Consider the following 24,361-nt stretch of genomic DNA (forward strand, 5'->3'; position numbering starts at 1 on the left):
TGTATTGACTTGCATGGACCATTCTAAAACCCAGAAAATCTTTGCATTTCTTCTTGATTGTAACCTTCAGATCTGTCTTTTACATCTCTCATACATGTAACCTTTGTCCTTGTATCGACCAGCAGATGGTATGTATTCACTTGACATTGTATAAATATTAACCCTTTCTAGCAGCAGTAAGCATCCATAGAAACATCTCTCTAATGCATGTATCTGTCAACATATCTTTCCCATGATCATACAATCACTTGCAGCCAGCTGGAGACAGATAGACTTTGAAGGGAGGGGCAAAGAGCTGAGTTATAAGTTGCTGAAGGGTTCAGTTTTGCAAGTAAAAACCGATCCTAAGACTCATATTGATCACAAACCACAAGTCTGGGAACTGGAAAACGCTCTGTAATGATTGCTTGAGCATCATCCAAGGGTGCTTGGAGAAGTTCTGCAAGAGCCTGGTACTCAGGCTATTTATGATAGCCTGCATTGTGCCACTGTGCTATCGTTGTTCCATGGAAGACCACTACACTGAAATATGCATCCAATAGAAGTATCCTGTCTGCTGCTATTGCTGCAACATCAAGGAGGGCTGGCTCTGGTGGAGCATTGAGGGCATAAGTAATCAATGATGGCTGAATCATCACTACAGAATTTATTACACTCTCTCTGTTCAGAAGCATCCGGAAGTAAGCTGTCTCATCAGGGCTATTGTTGAATACCAAATCTAGAAGAGATCCGAATAAGTGAACGATCTAACCATCGAGTTGCATCAAATTCTTCCTATGTCTCCATTTTGTGTGATACTAAATGAGCCAAAACTACCGCAACTGTCTCCTGATCAAAGCCCATTATCAAGTCCTCTGTAACTGCTGAACCATCCACCCAACACCCTTTGTATAATTATTCCAACTGAAGACTAGTTGCAGCAATTCTAAAATTGACCTTCTAACGTAGACTCCATCCCGATCTTCAATATGCATGTCCAGCCTATAAGCACCTATTTATCTCAGATTGCTCTGTCCACAATCTAAAAACTGAGATTTTCGGAACAGAAAACCTGCAAAAGGCATTGCAGAGGGAAACAATCCAAGATCTCCGGGGATTCGTATCCTACACCTTAGAAGAGAACGACAGAAAAGCCCCCAGACCCGACGATGATTCTCCTTTTCTGCTTTTTCTTTTCTTCAGCCCAGATTTATTGCGCTCCAAAAAGCAGTCTTTCTTCTACCAGAAAAGCGGCCCCTTGTCGATAGCTCCGATCCTGCCACATCCTTTCAAGATAGAGACAAACGTGACAGTGTTTGGTAAAACACTATCTATTTGCATTCGGTCGTAACACTTTAGTGCTTCCTGAACTGGTCCATGCTCCACATATCCTGTAATTAGTGCATTCCATAGCGCAATATCACGCACTGCCAATAGATCAAAGACCTTTTTGTCCCTCTAATAGGAAACCAAAATTTGCATACATATCCACCAAAGCACTCCCAACAAAGATATCTTTTTCAAGTCCCACCTTGGCAACTTCTACGTGCATTTCTTTGCCCTGGTCTTTTGCTCTTAGATGGCTGCAACTTTTCAAGATGCAAGAGAATGTGCAATTATCTGGAGAGAATTCCTCCAGCTGCATTGCACGAAAGCATTTCAAAACCTCCCAAAAAGGCCCATGTTCAGCATAACTAGCAATTAAAGCATTCCAGCAATAACATCTCGACTTGGCAACCTATCGAAAACAGCCTGTGTATCTTAAGTGAGCTACACTTGCCATACATTTCGATCAGAGTGCTGCCAACAATAAGATCTCTATCAAATCCCTTCTTTGTAACCTCCAAGTGCATCTCTTGACCTCTTTCTATGGCTTCCACATTGCCACAAGCTTTCAAGCCCCACACATAAGTAATAGCATCCTGACCGATGCTATTGAGTGTCATCTCATCAAGGAATTCCAATGCTTCTCTATCACAGCCATGTTCAGCATATCCTGTCATAAGTGTCGTCCAGGATACGACATCTTGATCTGACATATTGTCAAATACTTCTTGGGCTTTTCCAAGCATACCAGATTTTGCATACATGTCAACCAGAGCATTATTGATAAATTCCTCTTGCTCCAAACCCTCTTCACTATACTGCCTACGCAGAACAAAAGTATAATCACAACAACTAAATATGTACAAAGTATCAAATCCCACACACAACTTTTAGGTGGATTTCACACCTCGAATGCGCAGCAATACGACAACGAGCAAGATTATCTACTTACTATAATAGTATATTTCGGTTAAATCTTGAAGGTATAAAAACTGCATCTTGCACCATTAACCCCTATTCTTTTTTTGCAACGAATCATCATAGTAGATGAAATTCATGAAAGGTTTCATACGTTGCTTGAACTCTAGGAAGTTATCATTGCTAGCTGCATATCTTAGCAAGGAAAAGATTGTTATTTGGCATGAGTTTCGTTTGCAAGGAAAAAGGAGGATTAATTGAATTTACCTAACCTCAAAGCATTAAAGTTTAGGACTAAAAAATCAATTGTCACAAGGATAACAAATCGTGTCGAGGTGATCTCAATATTACCTTCTAAAAGATAACCAAATTAATGTAAACTTAGAAATACCTATGCTGCGAAATATGCCTTGGGAATGATTTAAAGGCCAAGAAACGTTTATACCTTAAACACTTGACTATCTTCCCTGATTGTAGGGTCAATAAATTCGTAAATGTAAAAGAACTAGGGTTTGTCCCTGAGGTTCTTAAAAGAGACCCTAGGTCTGACAAACGTCAGATTAAAGAAACTATAACGGATTATTTCATCGCAGGACTTACGCGGTAAGTACGAAGTCATATAGTCTTGTGATTGATTCACAAGGGTAAATACCCTCAACAAGGATGGCGGATCCTTACGTAAGTTATCTTGCAAAAAGGATGTATTCTTTGATATCCTTCTAAATAAGGAAAGTTAAAAATCGGAAACTAAAGTATCCAATGGACTTTAGGGTTGACCAAGTTGGGTTAATAAGGTATGCCCTAACTCAGAATATAAAGGATCTTGCCAAGTTGCAAGACACCTTGGAACGAGTGCTGATGCATTCGAAAGGAAATAATCATTCCTTAGCAGTTTGCCAAACAACAAGGTCGATTAATGGAAATGTCTATGCTTGCTAGAGATTTTAGAGCACTGTTTAATTTATGAATTACAAATTAAATGAATATATGTACTTCAGGTTGAAGGCCTGAAGGGAGAGGCAGTTTCAGTTACCCCCGACTGGCTGCCTAACCCTAACCAAGGAGGTTGTTGACCGCGCCGAGAACGTGGACCGAACCCACTGCGAGAGATCTCTCCGTTGAGCTCTACTTGGAGCAGGAGGACGCTGTCGTACTACTGCGCATCGGAGATGTGGAAACCACCAAGAAGTTGTGTGTGTGACATTTGTTACTTTGTACATATTTAGTTATGGTGTTTGCATTTTTGTTTTGTGTATGTAGTATAGTGAAGAGGGGTTTGGTGCAAGAGGAACTTATCTGTAATGCTCTTGGTGACATGTACGCTAAATGTGGCTTCTTGGCAGAAGCACATTACATGTTTGAAAGGCTGCCACTGCGGAATTCTATTTCATGGAATGCATTGGTTGCAGGATATGCTGAACATGGGCCTGATGATGAGGTGCGTCCAATCGTGTTTCTAAAAGTTAGTATTTTATTTCCTTTGCAGCACTCCATTACAAGTCGCGATCTGACTGGCCTTGAGACTTGATATGCAGAGAGGCATGATCTCATTGCATTGATCGACCGATTGTATAGACACAGCGGCCCTATAAGTCACTCATCTTTCTTGTCCGTAGTTACCATGTTTAATTAGAATGCATTATTGTATGGTTGACTGATGTGTAGTTATTTCTTTTTTTGCAGAGTCTGTTCGATGCTCCTTTGCGGCGGGACAAGCTTTTAGATGGCGAGGATGTATAGCTCAGCCATGGATCCCTAGAGTTCACGCACCCTTCTTTTTTGGTCACCTGATCTGTGTAGACATTTTCTATATAGTAGTGATATCTTGCCATGATTGTACCAGTCGCTTTTATTATGCGATCATGTATTTATTTCATGTATCAGTGTTATGATTTAAGTATACATTGTCTTTATTTACACGAGTATTATATACATTGCAGAAACTATTTTGTATGGCCCAAATAAAGCACATAGTGCTATATGTGGTAGGGCAGCTTGGTGCCCTACCATAATTTTTTTTTTCCCTGTTACCGTCGCTATTAGCGTTGTAAATTTACCGGCACCCATTGGTATTGGTGTCGTTATTTGCATCGCAAAGCGTCGTTATCAGTGTCGATATCAACATGCGATGTTGATATCAACACAAATAACAATGCTGATAACGATGCTAATAACAACTGTTCTATAGCGTCGCCAATAACGATGATTTTTACAACGACGGGGGCAAATTTTTTTATTTACATTTTTGTCGCTTTTAACGTTAGTATAAGGCCTATATCTTGTAGTGCATGATGTGCATACCCTGCAATTAATGCCCTCCAAGACACTACATTGCACAAACAAGAAGCACATCCAAGAGCTATTGCACTTTGCAAGTGCACCACATTTGGTATACATATCCACCAAAGCACAACATTTCTCCCTAGCCACCCTAGTCTAACAATCTCATCACAGATTTTTTTACCCTTGTTAAGTGCTCCTACATTGGCACATGCTTTCAAGGCACAAATAAAGGTGACTATAGTGAGGGAATGCCCCTCATCTTGCATTTTATTGAAAATTTTCAATTCCTTTCTTTTGTTATGCATACCTTGCAATTAATGCATTCCAAGTGACTGCAACTCATCAACATTTGATGTGCCTCTGCAAACAAACCGCAATTGCCATACATAACCAACAATGTGCAATAAACACAGTGCTCACTTTCCAAACCCTTCATGATCAACTCAGCATGTATTCCTCGACCTGTTTCTAAATCTCTTGATGCACTGCAAGCTTTCAAGGCACATGCAAAAGTGAAAATGCCTACAGACACTTTTTAACTACAATTTCAGCATGTCCAAGTTCCACATAGCCTGCCATGAGTGTATTCCATGAGACTTCATCACAAAGTGGCAACATGTCAAAAACATGATGTGCTTCTAAAAGGAAGTCGTATTCGACATAAAAATCTACTAATGCATTGCCCACATAAAGCTCTCTTTCATATCCCCTTTTGATTATTTTTGCATGTAATTATTGACGTGTTTCAAGGGCTCATATAGTGGCACAAGCTTTTAAGCTACAAATGAAGGTGACAAAATGAGGACAGATACCCTCCAACTACGTTTGGTTAAAAAGATCCCTGCCCGCTCACCAAGCTTATGTTCAGCTTATCCTGCAATTAATGCATTCCATGATGTAACATCTCAAATTTGTAGTTCATGATAGACTTCTCGAGCTTCTTTAATCAAGCCACATTTCCCATACATGTCTACAAACATTAAGCTCCCCTTCCAAATCCTCAAAAGTGCAGAACCAATAGTAAGCTCCCCTTCCAATCCTCTTCTAACTATTTCAGCATGCATTCTTGATACCAGTCCAGCATGATGCACCTATGCCACCATCATGTCCTGATATTAACACATGATCTGCAGGTCCTTTCAGAACTCTAGCTTCAAACACAAGCTTCACACTAATACGAGCTCATGGAATTGAATTTCGAAATGACATAGGAGATATACTAGTAAGCAGCTCTCAAAGCAATCAAATTAGACACATAAAATAATACCATGTGGAATTATAGTACCAACAATATAGAGATACATCAAACTTAGAAATCTATCTTGAGAGCCTACCTTCAAATCATAGATTAATTGTGCAAGGTCCTCAATGGAATAAATATCATGGGGTGGTGGCAGATTGATAAGTCCACACAAGAGTGGAATTTCTTGTCACTGCAATATCACCTACTACTTTATGACTGGGAAGCTCACCAACCTCACCTTGTTTTGCTCCCTATCAAAATGTGGAATGTCAAGGTTACAAACCTACACAGAATAAGTCTTGTATAAGAAACAATAACGTTATGCAAAACTTCCTAATATGTGCCATCTTGATTTGTAGCTCAATTGCATTTGTTAGATGGTAGCTTGTCACACCAAAATGACCACTTGCAACTTGTTTAATTCCACTTCTTATGGGATTTGGAGACCCATCTGGAAGCTCTTCCAAACGAGAGGCATTCTGCCCACCTTCACTTGCATTTACAGAAAGATTAAGATAAACAGCTAGCAACCAGGACATGAATCAACACAAGGTCACATGCAATCAAAGACTAGAGTAGACCACTGCAGCATAGTAGAGCTGACTTGAGTTTGATTTACCACCAATAGTGTTCATAGCCAATAGTATTTTCATCGGAAGTGTCAACCTAGAAAATGCATCCAGGAGACTTTAGCAAACAATTATCACATTCAGATATCGTTCATTGTAGCAAGCTCAAACAACAGAAGACACAAACTAGGGATGGGAAAACATACATTAACAGAACCAATTATATGAGGTGCCACCAAATCTCTTTCTGGAACTGAGTCCACAATCTCCATCAACATTATCTTTTGATTGTGCATCTACTTTGAGTATGGACGAGCAACAACAAACTGCATTTTTTATTGATCATCACCCACAAGAACATGCTTCTCAAAGTCCACTAGAAGCATCATTCCAAGATTAAGCCGTCCCTTCTTACTGACATCCTCAAGGGGGAATATCAACCATGCCTGCTTCACTTCCCATAACCACACGAGCACCAAGGGATGAAGAAGGCAGTGTGCCAAGCCCCACCAGCATAGGGGCTCAGTAGTGGAGATGGTGGTCGATGGTGGGTGCTAGGGAGGAAGACAACAAGAGTGTCAAACCCTATTCTTGGGATTGGAGACCCTTTACACGTGGTCAAGTCTAAACTTGGAAAGGGTTTTTGGGAGGGTCACCGGTGTGGGAGTGTTTTTGGGGAGAACCCCCGATTTTGAAACCCCCCCTATGTGGCCTGGAGTGGTTTTCGGTGTTTTATCTAAAAACCGTTAGAAACCCCCCTCCCCAAAAAAACCCCTGTGTGAATAGCTCCATTGTGTTTGCACCTGCTTTTTCCATCATTGGAAATATTTTTAGTGACCCTATTTTTTAGGGTCCCCACTATCACTGTGGTGAGACACTTGAATAGTGGTAATAGTGGGGCCTCAAAACCCCCACTAAAATTGGGTGGGAAGAGCTCTAAGAGCACCTTTCGATGGCCCCTTCTTAGAGCAAGATAATGAACGTTATGATTTTCAACTTCACTTTCTCACACAATCAATTGACGAGGTGTTGAAGGTCATATCTAATTTTCTTGTAGTCGTTACACACTACTATGGCTCCATTAACTGGCTATTGGTTGTTAAAGTTTGAAACGATTAGTGATGTTTCGTAACTTTTGAAAATATGAAAAAGTTATGAAACTCACATAAAGAGCCTGATGTTCGCCATAATTGCCTGGTGTGAGTTGCAGAAAGGGATCGTGGGAAGGTGCTATAAAAAAGTAGCATATTTTCAACTACCAAATCCACAAATCCTAATTCAAAAAAATGGGACACTTAACTCTAAGTAACCCTGGGTAAGTTTTTTGGGGCTTGAACTAGCTTGTCACCACACCATTGTATAAGCATATACCCTAACAAGCAATGCTAATAAACTAAAACCCTCACATGCTTTAAAAGTATATGGTGCCATCTTTGGGAATTGAACCTTTAACAGTATGCAAAAACTCCCTTTTTCCAAGTAAACCATGATACCCACATGCTCAAGTTGCAATAAGAACTTCTGAAAATTTATTAATAAAAATCCTCCTTTTGTAGGTTAACTTTTAGGCCTTAATTTTTACCCTTTTGTATTTGTAAATATGTAGATTCTAGGGATATTAAATACCCTTATTTTGAACTCACGTTGTCAAAGAGTTTACTGTTCATAATATAAATCATGGGATTCTTATGAACTCAGAAGAGCTTCACTGGAAGTTATATGAGAAATTTGCATACAAAATTCAAACATTGTTATTCAATAACCAACTTAGTTACACAAGTTCTTTTGTATTTAGCATATAATTTTCAGTTATACCATGTATATTTATGAAAAATAAGTCTACGGCAGTCTGCAGGATAAATCACATTGATTCAGGTGCAAAAATATGGTCAGAACCCAAGAAAAATGCCAAAAGTTGCCAAAAGTGCACTAGGTTCACATGGGACCTGAAGTAATAGACTTAAGTGACCAGCAAGTGACCTGGGTAGGTCAAAAAGTGACCAAGGGCTGAGCAGGGAGCAGCCCACAGTTTTCGGCGCAAAATGCGGGCTGCACAATCTGAAGCAAACTGGAGAGAACTGGAGCTATGGTGCATGATTTGGAGCATGCAAACTGAAGATCAATAGGCCCAAACACTGAAGATGTAAACATGGTGAGAGCTCCACTTCTCTGCCCATTTGGTCTGACGAAAATGCATGCTGAAACAGTCTATAAAAGAGGAAAATCTGAGAGAAAAGGATTCAGCCTGCTCTTATGCACGAATTCTCTCATTTTGTCTACCTTATTCTTGGTCCAATGAAGCCCGACTTGTATCCAAGTACTTGAGTGACTTTGGGGCAAGCAAAGGGTGAGGATTTTGAAGGTATATGGGCTGTTATGGGCTGAAATAACCAGTCATAAATAGGGCAGCCCAGTGTTATGGTCCATTTATATGAGCAAACATGAGATTTATGTGGTTGTAATGGAAGGAAATGTCCTCTTTTCATCAGGACTTTGATCATTAATGATTGGAAGTGCTTCTTCTTGAGTTTATGCACTCATTTTGAGCTTGATTATGGGCTGGAATTTTCTGTTTTAAAACAGGGCTGAAGCTAAAATTATGCTTCTTCAATTCATTTCATGTATCTTTGGCCCAAATCTTAAATGCATTTGAATCTATCAACAAAATACTTGTTCCAAAGGGTTGAAATCCATCTATGTACTTGAAATAAATGCCATTAGATCTTGCATTTGATATTCATAATTGAATTGAGAATTTGAAAATATCCTTTATGATATGATGTATGTATCCAGAGGCATTTGATGTAATCAAGATAGACTTATTTCTTCTGTTCATGTATGCTAAGTACATAGTGAAAAAGCTTGAACTCTTCTTCCGTACCTAAATCATTTCTAAATCTCGGATCTTATTAAACCCCAATCTATTTTCCCTTTCTGAACCTTGAATCCTAAACTCCTCTTCTGCACTAAAGCCCCGGTGGTAGACCTTCAACCCTTAACGCGACGACAGTGGTGAAGCCGACGTGAAGGTCCGCTACGGAAGAAGAAGTCTAATGGGAGAATCATCGAGTTCGGGAGGAGATGCCTTGCAATTGTTGGTTCGTCTAATGCAAGAAAGCCAACAACAATAGTTGCAATTTCAGCAGCAGTTGCAATTGCAACAACAACGGAGACAAGAAGAAGAGCGGATTGATGCTGCTGCCATTAAAGCCTTAGAAGCAGTTGGACAAGAGCTCAAGCAATTTAATGGGAAAAATGTATCCTCTTTTATCTGCCTTTATACTGACAAGATGGTCTTCTTTGGAGTCCCTCAACATGCCTGGAGCCGTTATTTTGCCCGTCTGGCTGTGCATGGTCTCCAGGACTGAATTCATGGTCTTTTCCAAAAAGATGCAGGATGGACTATGTTCAAGAAGGCTCTTTGAGAAGAATTTTTCCTTGAAGATTCTGGCCTTATGACAAAGAAAGTCTTCACCGAATGGGTCGAAAGTCCCAATAAGGGTCTAACCACTACTGCTCTTCATCGAGAATTTGAAAGCAAATTTGCCCAACTAGATCCTGATGACCAACAAGGTATGGAAAGTAAAAAGATTGAATTATTTTTAAAGGCTGCAAATTCTTCTCTTCAGGAGAAATTAACTGACCGACTTGAAGACCCTGACTCTGAGTCGGGATTGAAGACTGCTTGGAGTGATGTCACTGAAGCAGTTAATATGATTGCTCGAAGAGAGCGATTGCGCCTAAGATGGGGATCAACCCCTGCAACAACTAAATCTATGAAGGAGCCTGTTCCAGTTTCTTGACCTCCTTTCTCTATGGCCGAGCAACCAAGAAAAACTGATGTTCCTTCTCCAAAGAAGGATGTCATGGATGAGCTAATTAAAAGCATGCGGGATCTCCATCTTAATTTAACGGAAATTAATTCTAAAGTAGAAAGGCTTGATGTAAAAGTAGAAGAAAGGGGTCGGTCAACTACCCAAAGGCTAGCACGAGAAGGCTTCAAAAGACGATGCATTTGGTGTGATAGCCTTCAGCATGACAAGAGGGAGTGCGGTGCATTCCGTGAAGTTGAAGCACAAAAATTAGTCTTTTGGAAGGATGGTAAAATTCATGCAATCGAAACTGGGCTTCCTCTTGAGCCAAACTTCGGCAACGGTGGCATGAAGAAAAGATTGGAGGATTTGGCAACAAAAACGGCCTATGCAGCTGTTGATGTTGCAACTTATGGGCTGCAAATTAAGCCAATTAATAAAATTGTTAAAGCATGTAAAACTAATGCAAAATCTAAAGTGTGTACGCAGGCCTTGGAACGCATGGAGCAAGGCAAGGCAACTAAAGATGATTTAACCACTGCCAGTCAATGTATTCGAGGGAGAACCGGCTGGTCCGAGTCTGTAGATTCATTTTCAGCTTTTGCTCGATTAGCTAAAATTAATAATCAAGAAGCCATGATAGAAGAAAAGAGAAGAAGATGTTGCCAGTCCTTCTTCTTCAGGACCGACTAAACGCATAACAAGAAGTAAACCAGACCAACAGAAGGCTGCTGAAAATCCACCGCCACCAGAATTTGACATGGGAGATGCCCCTCAAGCAAAGAAGACAAAAGGAAAAAGAAAAAGCAAACATCCCAGTTACAAGTCGCAGTCTGACATAGAGACTGCAACGGATCTTAAACGGATCCTAGAAGAAAGGATTCTTGGAAGTAGAATTGAATTTACATTAGGTGAAATTCTCGGTATTGCAAAACGAGGATTTCATGATGTAATAATTGATGTAATTAAACGAAAAAGACAATATGTTGGTGAGGAAACTGAAGAATCTGTATATGATTTTTTGCAAGTACCTTCATATGTATTTGCAGGATGAAGAGAAGCTGAAAACTCAAGGGATTCGATTGGAGGCAATCAAAGAATTGATTGCAGCCATAGAAGCCAAAGATGAAAACATTTATGAAGCAGAAGCTAAAGAAGCCATAATGGTGGGGACTTCTCAATCTAAAGTGCAGCCCATGAGTAAGAAAGAGACTCTTCTTCACAACATGCAAGAAGAAAGTGAAGCTCACTTTATTCCTAGTAGTCACTATTCCCATACCCATTGGGCAAGGGCGACTACTGAAACTGTTGTTAAACTCGGTGAAAAAAGAAACTCCATACATTGCCCTTATAGACCATGGTTCGAAAATTAATGTTATGTCAAGAATTCTCTATGAGAATGGTGGATGGCCCATTGATGTGGACCTAGGATGGCGCATGAAGGGCGCCAATAACTCTTCTAGTGATCTTTATGCAACATGTCCTTATGTACAAGTTACTATTGGTAATGTAAAAGATGAATTTCATTTCTTTGTTCAAGATTCCTGCAGTTATCCAATCATTCTTGGACAACCATTTATTTTCGAGTCTCGTTTAGAGACATAGGCTCTTGATGATGGTTCATCATATGCTCGGATAAGAAGCAAGAATAATGATAAAGCTGTTCAATTCCTAACTGTCTGTGTTAATCACCACTAGAATAGGGATCGATTGAGAGATCATCTTGTTCCTCCTGTATCCAAACAACCAAGCCTTCGTGATCCTAAAGATATTGGTCACCAATTTACAGCAAAAAGTCTACAAAAGCTGAAAATTGGTGAAGACTCTTTCCTCTTACCGACTAAAAAGCAAATCTTCATGCAGATGTTAAAGAACCATAGTAAAGCCTTTTCATTTCAGCCACATGAAATTGGCTGTGTGGATCCAAGCATTGTGGCACCAATGGTAATTTTTACGGTCCCACATGTTCCTTGGAATCTTAAACTAATTCCGGTTCCAAGGGCTCATTTGCCTAAGTTATTGGAACTTTTAAATGAAAAGATAAAAATGCGAATATTGGAGCCATCTTCACCTCCATATTCCAACCGATAGTTTACCGTACCTAAGAAGAATGGATCTTTACGATTCATTCAAGATTTACAACTCGTCAATAAAGTCACTATTAGAAATGTTGGATCAGGACCAATTGTGGATGAGTTTGCTGAAGCTTTTGCAGGTAGGGCAATCTATTCCGTGGGAGACTTATATTCAGGGTATGACCAATTTCAGCTTGCTTTGGAAAGCCGTGACATAACCACAATGAAGACACCTCTTGGCCTAGTCCGCATATGTACTCTACCTCAAGGGGCTACGAATTCAGTAGCTCACATGATGAATGCTATGCATAAAGTATTGAGGGATTATATTCCTCAATTGACTCTTCCTTTTTTTGATAATGTTCCAATCAAAGGATGTGAAGTTCATGAGAAAAATGAAGAACTCAATGAACTTGGATGTCGAAAGTCTGTCTCTGATCATATTAATGATTGTGCTCAAATCTTGTCTAAATTAGAAGAAGTCCATCTTACTCTTTCAGGAGCTAAATCTGTTTTTGGAGTCGAAGAAGTCCTTGTGGTCCGACATATGTGTGGTCCATATGGCCGAAAGCCTTCTCCATCCAAAATAGATGCTATCGGCAAAATGCAAGAAGAATGTACAAATGTTTCAGAGGTGAGAAGATTTCTTGGTGCATGTGTCTTCTACCTTATTTGGATACCACATTTTGCCCATGTTGCTGAAAGTCTTTATCAGTTTCTAAGAAAGGGCCAAAGGTTTCTATGGGAAAAAGAACACACTCAGGCTATTCGGAAACTCAAGAAAATGTTGTTTTAGCCCCCACTTTAAAGAGGGCTAACTACTCTAATGGACAGCCCATTATACTCACAGTGGACACAAGTCTTATTGGAATAGGATGGGTAGTTGGTCAAGACGACCTTGAAGGCAACAGATATGTAATCCGCTTTGGAGCAAAGGTTCTTAATGAACGACAAAGAAGGTATGCTCAAATTAAAAGAGAACTTTGGGGAGTAGTAACTGCATTAAAATGTGACACGGAGTACTTCATGGGCGCACACGTTATAGTTGAGACAGATTGCCTTCCACTCTTGGGCATGATCGCCAACTGTTCCACTCCGGACATAGCCATGCTAAGATGGATAGCCTATATTAAATCCTTAAATCCTGATTTGAAACATATAGCAGGTAGAGATAATCCAGTTGCTGACATGCTTTCACGTGCTAGATATATGGATAAAGAAGAAATGATGGATGAAGAAGAATCAGAGTTTATAAATGATGCTGTTAATGCAGGTACAAATCTGAAAACAGCAAGTATAGCTGAATCTAATATTGATTCAGCAGTCAAAAATGCAGGTACAATAAAAATTATAGCAAGTACAACAGGTTCAGCTGCTAAAACAAATGTTACATCAGCAAGGAAGGATGAAACAACCAAAGAAGGACAATGGACAGCTAGTAAACAGCATATTCAATGTCTTGTTATGGTTTGTTCACACTTTAAAGAAGAATATTATGCAGATGATTGGCTAAAAATTGGCCAATGCAAGAATTCCATGAAAGCCTATTGGCTAGTCATAGAGGCATATGGGGCACTTTTTCCAAAATAAAAGAGAAATTTTGGTGGAAAAACATGTATAAAGATATTGAGCTTTTTGTTGAGTCTTGTCATGTTTGTCAAATGTATCCTATGGTAAAGCATAGAGATGGGCTTCGGCCTACCTATCCTTTATCCATTCACTATAGATGGGTTATTGATTTAGTAACCATGCCTACAGGAATTTGGAACATGAGATATCTAGTACTTACTAGAGAAGATCTCACAAATCAAGTGGAAGGAAAGGCCTTGACAACAAAGTCCACCCATGTTGTTTGTAGATTTTTACTTGAAGAGGTATTTTGCAGGTATGGATGTGTAGCTAAAATAACTGATGATAGAGGAGAATTGGATGCCAATGAGGCTCGCCATTTCTTTGCTCAATTGGGAATTAAGATATCTCTTACTTCAGCCTACAACCCTGAAGGCAATGGTAAGAGTGAAAGAGGTCATCAACCAATTCTTAAAGCTTTAGCAAAATCATGCAAAGGAAAGTTGAGGGAATGGACTAAAATGCTACCATTCGCATTATGGGCTGATAGAACTACCCATAGTGCAGTGACAGGATATATGCCAGCTAAACTTATATCCACTCTTGGGCATGATCGCCAATTGTTCCACTCCCGACATAGCCATGCTAAGATGGATAGCCTATATTAAATCCTTAAATCCTGATTTGAAACATATTGCAGGTAGAGATAATCCAGTTGCTGACATGCTTTCACGTGCCAAATATATGGATAAAGAAGAAATGATGGATGAAGAAGAATCAGAGTTTATAAATGATGCTGTTAATGCATGTACAAATCTGAAAACAGCAAGTATAGCTGAATCTAATATTGATTCAGCAGTCAAAAATGCAGGTACAACAAAAATTATAGCAAGTACAACAGGTTCAGCTGCTAAAACAAATGTTACATCAGCAAGGAAGGATGAAACAACCAAAGAAGGACAATGGACAGCTAGTAAACAACATATTCAATGTTTTGTTATGGTTTGTTCACACTTTAAAGAAGAATATTATGCAGATGATTGGCTAAAAATTGGCCAATTTTTAAGCACTATGACAAATAAGGAAGATTGGACTAATGAAGAGTTCAAGAGAATTAAGAGAAAAGCTTATGGTTTTTTTCTTAAAGATGGTTACCTTTGGAGACATGCGAAAAAGAAAGGAAGGGCGTCTGTTCGTGTCTTAGGAGATAAAAAGACATAAAGACAGGTCATGCAAGAATTCCATGAAAGCCTATTGGCCAGTCATAGAGGCATATGGGGCACTTTTGCCAAAATAAAAGAGAAATTTTGGTGGCAAAACATGTATAAAGATATTGAGGTTTTTGTTGAGTCTTGTCATGTTTGTCAAATGTATTCTATGGTAAAGCATAGAGATGGGCTTCAGCCTACCTATCCTTTATCCATTCACTATAGATGGGTTATTGATTTAGTAACCATGCCTACAGGAATTTGGAACATGAGATATCTAGTACTTGCTAGAGAAGATCTCACAAATCAAGTGGAAGGAAAGGCCTTGACAACAAAGTCCACCCATGCTGTTTGTAGATTTTTACTTGAAGAGGTATTTTGCATGTATGGATGTGTAGCTAAAGTAACTGCTGATAGAGGAGAATTGGATGCCGATGAGGCTCACCATTTCTTTGCTCAATTGGGAATTAAGATATCTCTTACTTCAGCCTACAACCCTAAAGGCAATGGTAAGAGTGAAAGAGGTCATCAACCAATTCTTAAAGCTTTAGCAAAATCATGCAAAGGAAAGTTGAGGGAATGGACTAAAATGCTACCATTCGCATTATGGGCTGATAGAACTACCCATAGTGCAGTGACAGGATATATGCCAGCTAAACTTATATCCACTCTTGGGCATGATCGCCAATTGTTCCACTCCCGACATAGCCATGCTAAGATGGATAGCCTATATTAAATCCTTAAATCCTGATTTGAAACATATTGCAGGTAGAGATAATCCAGTTTGCTGACATGCTTTCACGTGCCAAATATATGGATAAAGAAGAAATGATGGATGAAGAAGAATCAGAGTTTATAAATGATGCTGTTAATGCAGGTATAAATCTGAAAACAGCAAGTATAGCTGAATCTAATATTGATTCAGCAGTCAAAAATGCAGGTACAACAAAAATTATAGTAAGTACAACAGGTTCAGCTGCTAAAACAAATGTTACATCAGCAAGGAAGGATGAAACAACCAAACAAGGACAATGGACAGCTAGTAAACAACATATTCAATGTTTTGTTATGGTTTGTTCACACTTTAAAGAAGAATATTATGCAGATGATTGGCTAAAAATTGGCCAATTTTTAAGCACTATGACAAATAAGGAAGATTGGACTAATGAAGAGTTCAAGAGAATTAAGAGAAAAGCTTATGGTTTTTTTCTTAAAGATGGTTACCTTTGGAGACATGCGAAAAAGAAAGGAAGGGCATATGTTCGTGTCTTAGGAGATAAAAGGACATAAAGACAAGTCATGCAAGAATTCCATGAAAACCTATTGGCCAGTCATAGAGGCATATGGGGCACTTTTGCCAAAATAAAAGAGAAATTTTGGTGGCAAAACATGTATAAATATATTGAGCTTTTTGTTGAGTCTTGTCATGTTTGTCAAATGTATTCTATGGTAAAGCATAGAGATGGGCTTCAGCCTACCTATCCTTTATCCATTCACTATAGATGGGTTATTGGTTTAGTAACCATGCCTACAGGAATTTGGAACATGAGATATCTAGTACTTGCTAGAGAAGATCTCACAAATCAAGTGGAAGGAAAGGCCTTGACAACAAAGTCCACCCATGCTGTTTGTAAATTTTTACTTGAAGAGGTATTTTGTAGGTATGGATGTGTAGCTAAAGTAACTGCTGATAGAGGAGAATTGGATGCCGATGAGGCTCGCCATTTCTTTGCTCAATTGGGAATTAAGATATCTCTTACTTCAGCCTACAATCCTAAAGGCAATGGTAAGAGTGAAAGAGGTCATCAACCAATTCTTAAAGCTTGAGCAAAATCATGCAAAGGAAAGTTGAGGGAAATGACTAAAATGCCACCATTCGCATTATGGGCTGATAGAACTACCCATAGTGCAGTTACAGGATATATGCCAACTAAACTTATATCCACTCTTGGGCATGATCGCCAACTATTCCACTCCCGACATAGCCATGCTAAGATGGATAGCCTATATTAAATCCTTAAATCCTGATTTGAAACATATTGCAGGTAGAGATAATCCAGTTGCTGACATGCTTTCACGTGCCAGATATATGGATAAAGAAGAAATGATGGATGAAGAAGAATCAAGGTTTATAAATGATGCTATTAATGCAGGTACAAATCTGAAAACAGCAAGTATAGCTGAATCTAATATTGATTCAGCAGTCAAAAATGCAGGTACAACAAAAATTATAGCAAGTACAACAGGTTCAGCTGCGAAAACAAATGTTACATCAGCAAGGAAGGATGAAACAACCAAAGAAGAACAATGGACAGCTAGTAAACAACATATTCAATGTTTTGTTATGGTTTGTTCACACTTTAAAGAAGAATATTATGCAGATGATTGGCTAAAAATTGGCCAATTTTTAAGCACTATGACAAAGAAGGAAGATTGGACTAATGAAGAGTTCAAGAGAATTAAGAGAAAAGCTTATGGTTTTTTTCTTAAAGATGATTACCTTTGGAGGCATGCGAAAAAGAAAGGAAGGGCGCATGTTCGTGTCTTAGGAGATAAAAAGACACAAAGAGAGGTCATGCAAGAATTCCATGAAAGCCTATTGGCTGGTCATAGAGGCATATGGGGCACTTTTGCCAAAATAAAAGAGAAATTTTGGTGGCAAAACATATATAAAGATATTGAGCTTTTTGTTGAGTCTTGTCATGTTTGTCAAATGTATTCTATGGTAAAGCATAGAGATGGGCTTCAGCCTACCTATCCTTTATCCATTCACTATAGATGGGTTATTGATTTAGTAACCATGCCTATAGGAATTTGGAACATGAGATATCTAGTACTTGCTAGAGAAGATCTCACAAATCAAGTGGAAGGAAAGGCCTTGACAACAAAGTCCACCCATGCTGTTTCTAGATTTTTACTTGAAGAGGTATTTTCCAGGTATGGATGTGTAGCTAAAGTAACTATTGATAGAGGAGAATTGGATGCCGATGAGGCTCGCCATTTCTTTGCTCAATTGGGAATTAAGATATCTCTTACTTCAGCCTACAACCCTGAAGGCAATGGTAAGAGTGAAAGAGGTCATCAACCAATTCTTAAAGCTTTAGCAAAATCATACAAAGGAAAGTTGAGGGAATGGCCTAAAATGCTACCATTCGCATTATGGGCTGATAGAACTACCCATAGTGCAGTGATAGGATATATGCCAGCTGAATTTATATATGGACAGCCACCTGTTATGCCTATTGAGGAATCCATTGTCACATGGAGTATCTTCCCTTGGGATGAAGGCATGAATAGAGAAGAATTGCTGTCTTTACGCATAAGGCAACTTGAAAGAAGGCCAGGAGATGTCAAAATAGCCATTGAAAGGCTAAAAACAACAAGATTAAAGAATAAGAAGAGGTTTGACAAGCATCATTGACTCCGTCCAAGAGCTATTCAAGAGAATGATTGGGTTCTTGTCTATGATAGCAGCCTAGACAATCAATATAGTGCTCATAGGAAATTAGCCAAGCGATGGTTTGGGCCATATGTTGTAAAAGTAGTATATAATAATGCTACTTACTCTTTGGCTGAAATGGATGGGACCATGATTAAGATTCCAATAGCTGGGAAACGAATCAAACTCTTCAAATGAAGAGAATCTTCAACTTGATGACTTAGATATGAGCCCTCTACTTGAAGACATGTAGGAAGAAAAAGACTTAGAGAATGAAGATGAAGAAAAAGACCCTCCTTGACCTGTAATCTTATCAAATGGCACATGCCGGAGGATGTGCAGGTTAGGAGGGGGTGAATGTCAAAGAGTTTACTGTTCATAATATAAATCATGGGATTCTTATAAACACAGAAGAGCTTCATTGGAAGTTATATGAGGAATTTGCATACAAAATTCAAACATTGTTATTCAATAACCAACTTAGTTACACAAGTTCTTTTGTATTTAGCATATAATTTTCAGTTATACCATGTATATTTATGAAAAATAAGTCTATGGGAACCTACAACTTGGTCAACTGGAAGTAATTGATAGTCTGTAAGATAAATCACATTGATTCAGGTGCAAAAATATGGTCAGACCCAAGAAAAATGCCAAAAGTTGCCAAAAGTTGCCAAAAGTCCACTAGGTCCACATGGGACCTGAAGTAATAGACTTAAGTGATGAGCACAAGTGACCTGGGTAGGTCAAAAAGTGACCAGGGGCTGAGCAGGGAGCAGCCCGCATTTTTCGGTGAAAAATGCGGGCTGCACAGTCTGAAGCAAACTGGAGAGAGCTGGAGCTATGATGCATGATTTGGAGCATGCAAACTGAAGATCAACAGGCCCAAACACTGAAGATGTAAACATGGTGAGAGCTCCACTTCTCTACCCATTTGGTCTGACGAAAATGCATGCTGAAACAGTCTATAAAAGAGGGAAATCTGAGAGAAAAGGATTCAGCCTGCTCTTATGCACGACTTCTCTCATTTTGTCTACCTTATTCTTGGTCCAATGAAGCCCGACTTGTACCCAAGTACTTGAGTGACTTTGGGGCAAGCAAAGGGTGAGGATTTTGAAGGTATATGGGGGCAATCCACTGTTATGGTCCATTTATATGAGCAAACATGAGATTTATGTGGTTGTAATGGAAGGAAATGTCCTCTTTTCATCAGGACTTTGATCATTAATGATTGGAAGTGCTTCTTCTTGAGTTTATGCACTCATTTTGAGCTTGATTATGGGCTGGAATTTTCTGTTTTAAAACAGGGCTGAAGCTAAAATTATGCTTCTTCAATTCATTTCATGTATCTTTGGCCCAAATCTTGAATGCATTTGAATCTATCAACAAAATACTTGTTCCAAAGGGTTGAAATCCATCTATGTACTTGAAATAAATGCCATTAGATCTTGCATTTGATATTCATAATTGAATTGAGAATTTAAAAATATCCTTTATGATATGATGTATGTATCCAGAGGCATTTGATGTAATCAAGATAGACTTATTTCTTCCGTTCATGTATGCTAAGTACATAGTGAAAAAGCTTGAACTCTTCTTGATCCGTACCTAAATCATTTCTAAATCCTGGATCTTATTAAACCCCAATCTATTTCCCCTTTCTGAACCTTGAATCCTAAACTCCTCTTCTGCACTAAAGCCCCGGTGGTAGACCTTCAACCCTTAATGTGACGACAACGTGCTAGAGGTACATATTGTTGACGGACCCCCCCTCCCCCCCAAGTCTAGGATTGCCAAGACGTTTGCTATGGCTTTGGATCTACCCAAGTTGTTGTACTTGATCGATGAGGACCTAGTGCTATTTTGTTTGGGGTGCTCCACATCTTTGTAAGAAAAGGAGATCCAATTTCCTTCAGTTACTCCATCAACCAAATACACTATCATGTGAATCATGGAAAAATTAAACATTTTACTTTACTTACTTTAAATAGTGTACTTACATGGTATTAGTTATTATTTATTAATGTGAACAATATTTTAGTTAATGAGTTAGTATAATCAATCACTAGTTTTAAGTAAATCACTACAATAAAAAGGCCTCTTAGACATGCTCTTAGACGCGATTTTTGAATTGAGAGAGAATCTTACGGGCATGTCTATAAGCCCATCTAAGTGCGCGTGTATAATTTCGTGTCTATAGTCGCGTGCATATAGAAATCTACATGCACTAATAGACGTGCTTTAGACGTGCATATACACGCTTAAATAAACACGCATATACACCCGAATGTAGATGCTCATATAGACATACTTATACATAGATGCGATTTCACCTGCAACTTAGACGCATATATAGACGTGCAAAACAATATATGAAAAAAAAAACAGAGCATGTTGCAACCACATGCTGTCTGGCTTTTTCCTCTCCCCATCAAATTTTGTGTGTTTGGGGAAAACACAACATTACTCAAGAATATTAGCCACACTTCTCATGCAATAACAAAACATACCTTATCTATGATGAGCCTCTTCTAGTAAAAGTCCAATGCAAAGATCGTGTAGTACCAGTGTGAGAGATAAGTAATTTTACAAGGTAGCTAATACAACAAAAAAAACGTGATTTTATAAGCTAGGATCCGTTGCAAGGATCCTGTAGTCCCAACGTAAGCAGGCTGTATAGCTTCTGATAGCACGCATGTAGGGATTTCTCAACTATTTTGTTAATACTAGAAATAGAGCACATGCTTATTTCAATGCAAAGACACCTTAAGGTTAAAAGTAACATCATTAGGCTATATAACACAATCAAAATATTGGTTGTGATGATTATAGACTTGCTATCGGCTCCCATGTTTACTCCTTGCCATCTCGTGCTATCTGTATTATCCTTCGGCTTCTCTTTTCTCTCCAATTTTGAATATATTATGTAGCCTACCGATGTTACTCTTACACTTAAGGTGCCATTGCATTGTAGTGAGTATTTCTGTCTACATGTCTATATGTCTGTCTCTCTATATGTTTGTTTGTTTGTTTGTCTGTCTATCTCTCTCCCTCTCTCTCTTTTTGTATATTTTGCAAAACAAATTTGCGCGTCTATCAGCGTGTGTATACTGCACACTAGACACGCTCTTACACGCGCCAGGTCCACAAAACTCCAAAAACCTCAGAGGAGGTGTGGTTGTTTAACACAAGTGCGTCTATAGGCCCGTCTACTCTGTGGATCAGACGCGCTCTTACACACGCCAGCTCCACAAAATTCAAAAAAACCAAGGAGGTTGCATGGATCTTTAACACTTATGCGTCTACTGGTGTGTCTACTCTGTATATCAGACGAGCTTGTAGACACGAATTAGTAGTGAAGCACAAAATAAAACTAGGAAAAGCAAGCAACAACTAACATACCCAAAGCTAAGAAGAAACCAAAATACAACTCAGAGCAAACACAGAGAGAGAGAGAGAGGAGAGAGAGAGAAGAGAAGGAATCACCTTGAATATTTGTTGTGATGGGCAGCGGCACAACTACAAACTCCTTCTCCTCCATCTCCTTGCTCTTTGGCTATTCTCCTCGTCGCAACAAACATACCAAAAGCTAAGAAGGTAGCAAAATACAACTCAAGGCAAAGATAGAGAGAGAAAGAGAGAGGGAGAGGGAGGGAGAGAGAGAGAGAGAGAGAGAGAGAGAGAGAGAAGAAGGACTCACCTTGAATCGGTGTTATGATGGGCACCGACAGGGCTACAAACTCCTTATTCTCCTCCCTCTCCTTTCTCTTTGCCTCTTGCTTCCTCCTCTCTTTACCCTTTCTTCTTTGCCTCTTCTTTTTTTCTCTTTTTGTGTTGTGTGCCTGTCGGAAAAAACTCAAAAGAAACGCAAGACAGGACTACTTTGAAAAGAATGACACACCAGCAATATTTTTCAAAATTTTTTAGAATTTTAGTGTGCGTCTGTGCGCGCATCTGAAAGTGCGTGTATATAGAACACGATTTGCGTCTATATACACGCGCTTATATACGCACAATTAAACGCGCCCGACTATGCGCATGTACCAAGCGCATCTATAACTGCTGCTTGTTGTAGTGAATGCTAATAATTTAGTATTATACAATGCCTAGTTAAGTAACAATAGTAATACAAGCTTAGGTACTATGCAATACTTACTTATAGGTAGTGTCTAGCTTATCTATAGGTACTTAATTATCAATGAACTAATTGATGCAGTTAGATTTGACGTAGCTAGTAAGGTCAAATCAACGAGTTTTGAAGCTCAAACTAATGAATTTGGCACTAAAAGTTTTTGTAATGTGCTCATGCAGTTCTTTCTTATGATTGCGTCCAGATTACTCATTCGGTTCCTTCTCATAACAAAGCCAATTACAATCTTCATAAGTACAATCTCAGCTAAAACCTATGTTTTGACTATAACTTTTCCTTGAAATTCTTTCATTTCATTTTGTGGTAATTTGCGTTGGCGTGGTCGTCCTAATTTGGGTTGGGCCGACGTCTTGTTCCGATCTTGGCATTTTAATCCTGCTGTAGATATCAAAGAGTATATAATTAAGGCGCCTCTGGCTCCACCAGAACAGGAAAGCGAGCAGCGCGGAGAACAAACACAAAGTCGAACTGCAACGTCGTCGTCGTAAGCAGCGATAGCCGCTACTCCCAGCGCCACCAGTAGTATGTATACGTCCTGGTCTCTCTCAATACTGCAGCATATCACGCAATGCCTGTCGTCCTTAGGGGTGTCAGGACGTAGTACAATTAAATCCACCAAAGATGATTCGATACTAATTATGCCGGTGTCGACTTCTAAGGGTTCGGGTGACGACGTTCCAGTATTAAGCAGCAGCAGCAGCAGCGATCAGCAGCTGGAGCTGCCGCGGAAAATCATGCCCAGGACAATTACCAAGTCGCCGCCGGATGATCGATGCGTCCTGGAGCTGCCGGTGAACGTGGACACGGACGTGCGAGTCGAGGCCACCGATGACGACTGCCTCGTCTTCTCTGTGCCCTTCCCCCGCCCGCCCTCCGATGGTCGGCCGCTGGGGACGCACTTCCAGGTGGACGTGGCGGAGCAGGACCTTGGCGGTGGGCCCACCAAGGTTCGGGTGGTGGGTGTGGGCCCCAACATCCTGAGGTCGTTCATGAAAGACCTGGGCCTGCAAGAGTGGCGCTGCCGCTTGCCTCCCTCCTGCTGCCCGCGCTCCGCCACCCTTGGGTACCATTATGCCTCTCGAACCCTCGTCCTCTCCATACCCTCGCGCCCACAGCTACCTCAAAAGAAAAGCTGGTGGCACTTCTAGGCTTTTGCACAAATCACAATCCGTCAGCAGCTACCGATTCAATAATTGACAAGCTCTTTCAGTTCTCTTTGTGGACTAATTTGGGTTCTCTTTGACATTAAATGTGGAGCAGTAAGTTAATAATTGAGTCGCCCAATTCTACTTTCACAGGAACTTCCCTGGACAGTCAGTTTCACCCTGTAACTGATGGGCAACCACCAACTCTGATGCATTATTTAAACTGCCCTTGGCAAGCATAAATAAAAACATCTCATTCTTGCCTCTCTCACGAGATGCTCTATGTGTGCGTGCTTGTTTCATAACATGGTATCATTGTAGAGCATGCCCCAAATGCGGGAGTTAATTTTTTGCTATTAATCAAGAACATAATGTAGAATATAAACAAGAGAGAGATTTTTGATACACAATAGCAATCATATTGATGAAAATTGCGTATTTACAAAGTGGGTCACACTGAAAAGGTGCAACCATCTTTTCCTGATTGTTCAGCTTATTTTAGTTTTATTTTAGGATTTAATTGTTTTATTTTAAATTGTCCACACTCCCCCATAAAATAAAATAGAGTTCAAATCTGTTCTAGTCCAGCTAGAACACTGCAAGAATTTAGCTTGTCTCTTGAAAGGGATTTTGTAAGAAAATCAT

At 39.5% G+C, this 24,361-nt stretch overlaps 1 protein-coding gene across 1 annotated transcript; it reads right to left on the reverse strand.

Annotated features, from left to right (window-relative positions):
* Positions 1-461: 461 nt before the first annotated feature.
* Positions 462-2,018, reverse strand: LOC148034738 (putative pentatricopeptide repeat-containing protein At3g23330). Its single transcript, XM_087680708.1, has 5 exons — positions 1,765-2,018; positions 1,426-1,673; positions 1,223-1,370; positions 992-1,051; positions 462-660 (listed from the first exon to the last, which is right to left on the reverse strand). The coding sequence occupies exons 1-5, from the start codon at positions 2,016-2,018 to the stop codon at positions 462-464; spliced, it is 909 nt and encodes a 302-aa protein (XP_087536834.1).
* Positions 2,019-24,361: the final 22,343 nt, after the last annotated feature.

Source organism: Lygodium microphyllum, chromosome 6 (assembly GCF_053477565.2).
Source record: "Lygodium microphyllum isolate KBCC chromosome 6, Lygodium_microphyllum_v1.1.10, whole genome shotgun sequence".
Lineage (NCBI taxonomy): Eukaryota > Viridiplantae > Streptophyta > Polypodiopsida > Schizaeales > Lygodiaceae > Lygodium > Lygodium microphyllum.